General features: G+C 39.3%; 1 protein-coding gene across 1 annotated transcript; it reads right to left on the bottom strand.

Moving 5' to 3' along the window:
* Positions 1-2468: 2468 nt before the first annotated feature.
* LOC113851906 lies at positions 2469-7138 on the bottom strand. The gene is made up of 6 exons (XM_027482208.1): positions 6702-7138; positions 5999-6632; positions 5331-5537; positions 4221-5123; positions 3342-3458; positions 2469-2570 (listed from the first exon to the last, which is right to left on the bottom strand). Exons 1-6 carry the CDS (start codon positions 7136-7138, stop codon positions 2469-2471), a joined length of 2400 nt encoding a protein of 799 aa, XP_027338009.1.
* Between the last annotated feature and the right edge of the window lie 979 nt (positions 7139-8117).

The raw sequence follows: 8117 nt of genomic DNA, 5'->3' as shown, positions 1-8117 counted from the left end.
TTGTTGAGACGTTGAAGTTAATTTTTGAAAATTATATTTTTCATACTATACATGTATCATCTCGAATTTGAATTAGGAGTAGTAATGCAGGATGTCATTAATTCTTTACAAAAAAAGGGTCGTGATAGTACGAGCTTATTTGACCAGATACGTTTGCAAGATGTTGTTCCATCCTATTATGCCTTCTCTTCTATATGTCGATCCCAAGTGAAATACACATTATTTTTTCTTCCTTTTTTTATGTATAATGCTCCCATGCAATATCAATTTTCCTACGAAATGTAGTAGAACTTGCTATAGACTGAATAGTTAATGATTGAGTATTATTAGGAATCAAAGTATTTTCTTCAGGAGCATTTGCACTTTCAAGTTCCTATAATTAAACAAAGAATTTATCAAAAAAATAAAGAGAAATTAAACAAATATAGATGATGATATATAAATATACTTCTAGTTTTAATCAAATAAAGAGAATTTTCTGAGAAAATGAGGAGAGGTCAAAGAGAATGAAGAGGGTCGTAACTTGGATTATAATCCAAGTTTCTCAACTTGAAAACCCTTAAATACCTCTTAACTCGTGACATTCTCACTACAACAAGCCAATTCTCACTATAGTGAGAGATTCTCGTTGCAATGAAAAAATTAAATAAAATTTCACTTTGCTGTCTGTCATTCTAGCTATAGCGAGAGCTCCTCCTGTCACGACTCCTTTTATAAGGAACCGAGAACATTGTTTCTACAACACAAACTTATTTAAAATAAATAAAGTATAGAGAATATAAGTATAAAATTCTCTTCTCATTCAAAATAAAACAGAGTTTCTTACAACAAATATCCAATAAAACAACACAATATTACATTTAGTTCATAATATTCAAAATACCCAAAATTATACTACGTAGCTCCCTCTACATGAAGTCTCAAAATATAAGGAAAAAAAAAGACTTTGATGAAATATTACTCGACCCCAGCTTCTAACATTTCTTCACTGGCCCCTCAGCCTGTGAAGTAGATGCAACATCTGCTCACGTACCACCGTACGATCATCGCAGTACACACGCACACAACAACATAGAAAAAATGCAAGGGTGAGCTTACCAAACATAAAATAAAATCATATATATAGAGCAAAATATTTCTCACAGCAATAATCCTATGCATTTCCAGCCCATCTAATGCACATCATGAAAATGGTTTCCAACTGGTTTCACAGCCTAAGTAATCCAGAAGGAGCCGAGCCGGTCCGGGAGCAACCCATTCCGGTATCTGGATCCAGACAGCACAGCACAACAGCTCAGCATGAACTTACCGTTACATGTCTACCCACCTAAACATGTAACTCGGCTCTATAATGATGCAAAACATATCTTAGCATGATGCACACCGCCAAAATTATTTTAATAGCTCAATTAAGGTAAGTTTATAGTAGATCAGCCAAAATCTCAGCATTTTAAATCAATTAACAGCAGTTACAGCTTAGAAAATAGCTTTTATTCAATAGATCTAACAAAATTATATTAAAACATCTTGAAATAACATATTAAACCGTTCAAAACGTAGTTCATAGGTTAAAGTAAACTCCCCTTACCTCAGAAAGATGATTCACACTAGATCTACCGAATATTACTTGTTTTAATGCAAGATTCACCGAAGATTCGGCTTTAGAATGAAGTTTCTCCTAAGAACACCATGAACTTCTATGAGAAAGAGGAGGAGAAGAGAAACGAACGGTAAATCTAGCTTCAAACTTAAAGAAACTTACTTCAAATTCTTCAAAATAGACGTAGAATCTCAGATATGATGAGAAATTTAAGTTTAGGAAGGTTTAGTATGAGAGAAATGGTGGTATTTGGCCTTAGAACCTTTGAGAACCTTGGATAGGGGTGAAGAAATGAAAATTTCGTGTGAAGCCCCCTTTTTATAGAAAATTTTTGAAATTTACTGTTCACCGCCAGAATTACTGTTCATCGCCGGAAACACTATTCATCGCCTTACTGTTCATGCCGGAAACACTGTTCAGGGCACTATTCATGCCGGAAATACTGTGCACGCGTACTGTACACGCACTGTACGCATATGTGACGTCAGCCATGATGTCACTGATGACGTCAGCAGTCACTGTACATACGCGGTTTTCACTGTTCATACGCGGTTTGCACTGTTCATAAACGGTTTGTACGCAATTTGCACTGTTCATAGGCGGTTTTACTATTCATCTGACACTGTTCATACGGTATTGTTCATTTTTTTTTAAAATAATTTCAAACTTCATCTAAATCTATTCCAATACCAAATAATCCTTCAATTAACATTTAACAAGTATAAAATATTATAGATTACTCAATAATAAATCATAGGCCTGACAATTCTCCTCCCGAAAATAAATTTTTGTCCTAAAAAATTTCATCGCTCAGAGAAAAGATGAGGGTACAACTCTCTCATTCTTAGTTTACGAGCAGCTGGGACCTCTATAATTTACGAGCAGCTGGGACCTCCACAGACAAATCATCTCGTAACTCCACAACATCAGGCTCAATTACATGAGACGAATCAGAAACATACTTTCTTAGCTGCGACACATGGAAAACATTATGTAGTCCTGACAACTGAGGTGGTAACGCTAATTCATAGGCTACTGGTCCTCTACGATGTAATATCTAATACGGTCCTATGAACTTAGGTGTTAACTTCTTAGCTCTTAAGGCTCGCCCCACACCTGTTGCTGGAAGTGGCTTGCTGTAGTTGTCACTATCAATTTTGAAAGTAGTTACTTTCACCCCAAATTCCTCAAAATCCAATAATTCTTCAAAATAAGCTTAGGGATTCCTGCCATATTATTCAAATGATCAAAATATGTAAAATAAACTATCTAAATTCATGTAAATTAACAAAAACCTAAGAAACCTATATTATTTAGCCTAATTGGAATATTCATCTTATTTACACTATCTAAGTCTATTCTTTTCTATAAAAAGTAATAAATGATGTATAAAAATGTAGTAAAATGTGGATTCATCACCTGTAGTGCGTGATACTCTCAGGAATACGTGATCACCAACCTCAAATTCTAGGGATCTTCTGCGTCGGTCAGTATTAGATTTCTGTCGACTCTGGGTAGCTCTAAGCTTTTCTCTAATAAGTTCAACTTTCTACTTAGTTTCTTGCAGCATTTCAGGCCCAACCATCAAATGTACTCGATCTTGGAACCAACAGATAGGGGTTCTACACCTTCTACCATATAGAGCTTCAAATGGTGCCATATCTATACTCGAATGGTAGCTATTATTATAAGTGAATTCTACCAAAGGAAGCATATCCTCCCAATTACTCTTCTGCTCTACAATACAAGTCCGCAATAAATCCTCTAAGGTCTGAATAGTACGCTCAGATTGACCATCTGTCTGCGGATGATATGCAGAACTCAACCTCAACTGTGTGCCCATAGCTTCTTGGAAACTCTGCCAAAACTGGGAAGTGAATCGAGGATCCCTATCAGAGATAATACTAGAAGGTACTCTATGTAACCTGACAATCTCTCTAATGTACAATTCTGCTAATTTCTCCAAGCTAAAGGTCATGTTAATTGGCAAGAAATGCGCACTCTTGGTTAGCCTATCAACTATGACCCACACGGCATCATGATTTTTAACTGTTCTAGGTAGATGGGACACAAAGTCTATAGTCACATGGTCCCACTTCCACTCTGAAATTTCCATTGTCTGCAACTCTCCTGGAGGGCTTTGGTGCTCCGCCTTTGCCTTCTGGCAAGTCAAACAAGCTTTAACAAATTCAGCTATCTCTCGCTTCATGCCTGGCCACCAAAACATCTGCTTTAGATCTTGATACATCTTGGTAACACCAGGATGAATGTTGAGATTACCCTTATGTCCTTCTTATAGAATTGCTTTCTTTAATTCAGTATCTCTAGGGACACAAACTCGACCTTGGCATTTGAGAATACCATCAGCACCTTTACTAAAACCCTTTGCTTTATCTGTCCCTAAGAGAAATACAATCCAACATAACATCGGATCCCACAGTTGTTTGTCTTTAATTTCCTGTAAGAAATTATTAGTCACCACAATTCGGCTGCAACTAATCTTTTCAGGTGATAAGTCTACATGTATGTTCAGGTCTCAAAATTGTTCTACCAAAAGAGTTTCACTAACTCTTAAGAAGAATGCCTGAACCACATTCCTACTTAATGCATCGGCCACCACGTTAGCTTTTCCTAGATGGTATTGGAGCTGAAAATCATAATCCTTAAGGAATTCCACCCAACGTCTCTGCCTCATATTTAACTCTCGTTGATCAAATAAATACTTCAGACTCTTGTGATCACTATATACATCAAACTGAGCTCCATAAAGATAGTGCCGCCACACCTTCAGAGCAAAGACTACAGCAGCTAACTCAAGATCATGAATCGGGTAATTTCGCTCATGAGTTTGCAATTGGCGAGATGCATAAGCTACCACTCTCTTATCTTGCATTAACACATATCCCAATCCCTGATGGGAAGCATCACAGTACACCTCAAATGGTCGACTAGTATCAGGGAGAATCAGCACTGGCGAGGAAGTTAGTCTCTGCTTCAACTCATTAAAGCTTTGTTCACATTCCTCAGTCCATACAAAGGGTTGATCACGGCGAGTTAACCGTGTTAATGGTGCAGCTATCTTCGCAAATCCCTTTATAAATCTCCGGTAGTAGCCTGCTAGGCCCACAAAACTACGAATCTCTGTAGCTATCTTAGGCCTTTCCCACTGCAACACCGCTTCAACTTTGGAAGGATCAACTGCAATTCCCTTAGCGGATATAACATGGCCAAGGAACTTCACTTCCTCTAGCCAAAACTCACACTTAGACAGTTTAGCATACAATTGTTTTTCCCTTAAAATACTAAGTACAGTCCTCAAATGCTCTGCATGTTCCTCTGACGAACTAAAATAAATCAAAACATCATCAATAAAGACTACCATAAATTGATCCAGGAAAGGTCTAAAGATCTGATTCATGTAGTCCATAAACACAGCTGGAGCATTTGTGACTCCAAAAGGCATCACTATATATTCATAGTGGCCATATCTAGTGCGAAAAGCAGTCTTAGGAATATCTTCATCCTTCACTCGGATCTGATGGTACCCAGACTTCAAATCAATCTTAGAGAATACCTTAGCACCTCTCAGCTGGTCCATCAAATCATCGATTCGCGGCAACGGGTACTTATTCTTAATTGTCAACTTATTTAACTTACGATAATCAACACATAATCTAGAACTGCCGTCCTTCTTTTTCACTAAGAGAACTGGTGCTCCCCAAGGTGATACACTCGGCCTAATCATCTGTTTCCACATTAGATCCTCGATCTGCTCCTTAAGCTCCATCAATTCTTTCGGCGCCATTCTGTAAGGTGCTACAGACACTGGCTCAGCTCCAGGAATCAAATCTATAGAAAACTCCACCTCTCTACGTGGAGGTATTCCAGGAATATCCTCTGGAAAAATCTCAGGAAACTCTCGTACTACTGGTATTGACTGAAGGCTTTGCTCCACTTCTACATTCATAACTCCCAACAAAACAAAACAAGATACTCCCTCACCTAAGGATGTTTCTACCTGGCGAGTAGAAATTAATTCCACACAGCCTTGTTGCTCAGGAAAGATTAAACACCTCTGGCCACAATCAATTAGCACACGATTGGCAGTTAGCCAATCCATACCCAGGATTACATCTAACCCTGACATCGGGATACAAATAAGGTTTACTTTGTACTTTCGTCCCTCAATTACTATGGGGCACCTAACACAAACCGTCGAAGTCTTAATCAAACTTAAAGTAGGTGTCGATACTACCAATTCACATCCTACATCGTTCACTGGTAACCATAAGGTTCTTACACAAATGTCCGCAATAAAAAAGTGTGTGGCTCCAGAATCAAACAATACAGAAAGAGAAGTACCTGCCACTACGCTGTCCCCTGAACGAGATCCGTTGCCTGAGCTGCCTCTGATGCAGAAGTAGTGAATACACGTCCCTCTGCTCTCAATCTGGTTGTCGTTGGAGTCCTAGTCGCTTTAGGCCTAACAGCGTGCAAGGCGCTAGCAGAAGATGAAACTGCCCCACTAGGCGTAGGACAGTCCCTAGCAAGATGCCCTGGCTGCTGGCACGAGAAGCAAACCCTGACATCAGCTTGTGGGCACTGGCTCAAGTAGTGTGGCCCACCACACCTGAAACATCTGACAATCTGCAGCACTGAGGCTCTAGGAGCAGAAGAAGTTGCTCCCCTAGGCTGAAATGTAGAAGTAGCAGTCCCTATTGGCACCGGGGTTGATGCTGCCGATCCTCTCGACTGAGATGGTCGAGATTGTTGTTGGCGTAGCGACCGACTGTAGGGGCCCTTCTTAGCACCCTTACTTCCATTACCATAGCTACTAGCAGCTCTACTAGATGGAGCCTTCCCAACTCCACCAACATCCTCTGCATTAAGACTCTCTATAATGGTGGCTTGATCCACCAAGTCAGCAAATTCTGTGATCCTTAGTGGGATTAAAATCCTCTTTATGTCAGTTCTCAGCCCGTCTGAAAACCTCTGACATCTCCACTCCTCCGAGGTCGGGTGAGAATAAAATCTGTAAAGCCGCTCAAACTATATTGCATACTCATAAACTGATGAGTTTCCTTGCACCAAGTTTAGAAACTCCCGCTCTTTGGTAGCACGAACATGGGAAGGGAAAAACTTTCCCAGAAAACTACTTTTAAATACAGCCCAAGTGATGACTTCACCTTGGGCCTCCAGCATAGCATGAGCTCCGTGCCACCACATCTCTGCATCCCCTGTCAGCATATAAGTAGCATATAACACCTTCCTCTCCTCGGCGCAACCCATAGTTAAGAAGATCTTCTCAATCTCCCTAATCCAGAGTTCAGCAGCATCTGGTCCATCCACCCCCGTGAATTGAGGAGGATCATTCTTCCTGAACTCTGACAACCCATGGTATTCAAAAGGAGGTGCAGCTGAGGCAGTAGCTGCTGCTGCCTGTGCTGCAGCAGTGGCTTGGTTTGCAGCTTGCTGCTGCTGAATCATATCTAGACTCTGCCTAACAGTGGCTGCCATGGCCTCCATGGCATGAGCCATTTGGTTCACGTCAGCAGGAGGAGGAGGGTTTGTAGCAGATCTTTTGGTTTAGCCATCCTAATATATAGACTAGCTTAGTTTACTAACGTTTAATACATTCAGCAATACCATCACATAACTATATTCACAGATTCAACTTACAGTGATATATTCATATTTAGTATATCATAACAATTTAATCAGTTAGCACTGAGGATAACATCATATCAGCATTCACACAGCATAGCGAACACACTTATCTCAGCAATCATTTACAACTTAGCTCAACAGCCTCTTATTCACACAGTATGACTCACCTATAGCTCACCCCAGTATCATATACCAAAATTTCCTACATCTGTCGTGTCTGAGAACCGAGGTGATCAAGCTCGTTCCCTCACAACCTGATAATTAGAAATTATGATATATGATTCACAGCTAAAATTCACATGTCTAATATGCACAACTAACGTCTAACAACCTCACCCCGTAGGTTTACCTAGACCATGCTCTGATACCACTAAAATGTTACGACCCCTTTTATAAGGAACCGAGAACATTGTTTCTACATCACAAACTTATTTAAAATAAATAAAGTATAGAGAATATAAGTATAAAATTCTCTTCTTATTCAAAATAAAACAGAGTTTCTTACAACAAATATCCAATAAAACAACACAATATTACATTTAGTTCATAATATTCAAAATACCCAAAATTATACTACGTAGCTCCCTCTACATGAAGTCTCAAAATATAAGGAAAAAAAAGACTTTGATGAAATATTACTCGACCCCAGCTTCTAACATTTCTTCACTGGTCCCTCAGCCTGTGAAGTAGATGCAACACCTGCTACATCTGCTCACGTACCACCGTACGATCATCGCAGTACACACGCACACAACAACATAGAAAAAATGCAAGGGTGAGCTTACCAAACTTAAAATAAAATCATATATATAGAGCCAAATATTTCTCACAGCAATAATCCCATGCATTT

This window comes from Abrus precatorius, unplaced genomic scaffold (genome assembly GCF_003935025.1).
Source record: "Abrus precatorius isolate BTA unplaced genomic scaffold, Abrus_2018 Scaffold10, whole genome shotgun sequence".
Classification (NCBI taxonomy): domain Eukaryota; kingdom Viridiplantae; phylum Streptophyta; class Magnoliopsida; order Fabales; family Fabaceae; genus Abrus; species Abrus precatorius.
This window is presented reverse-complemented; position numbering and strand designations above follow the sequence as displayed.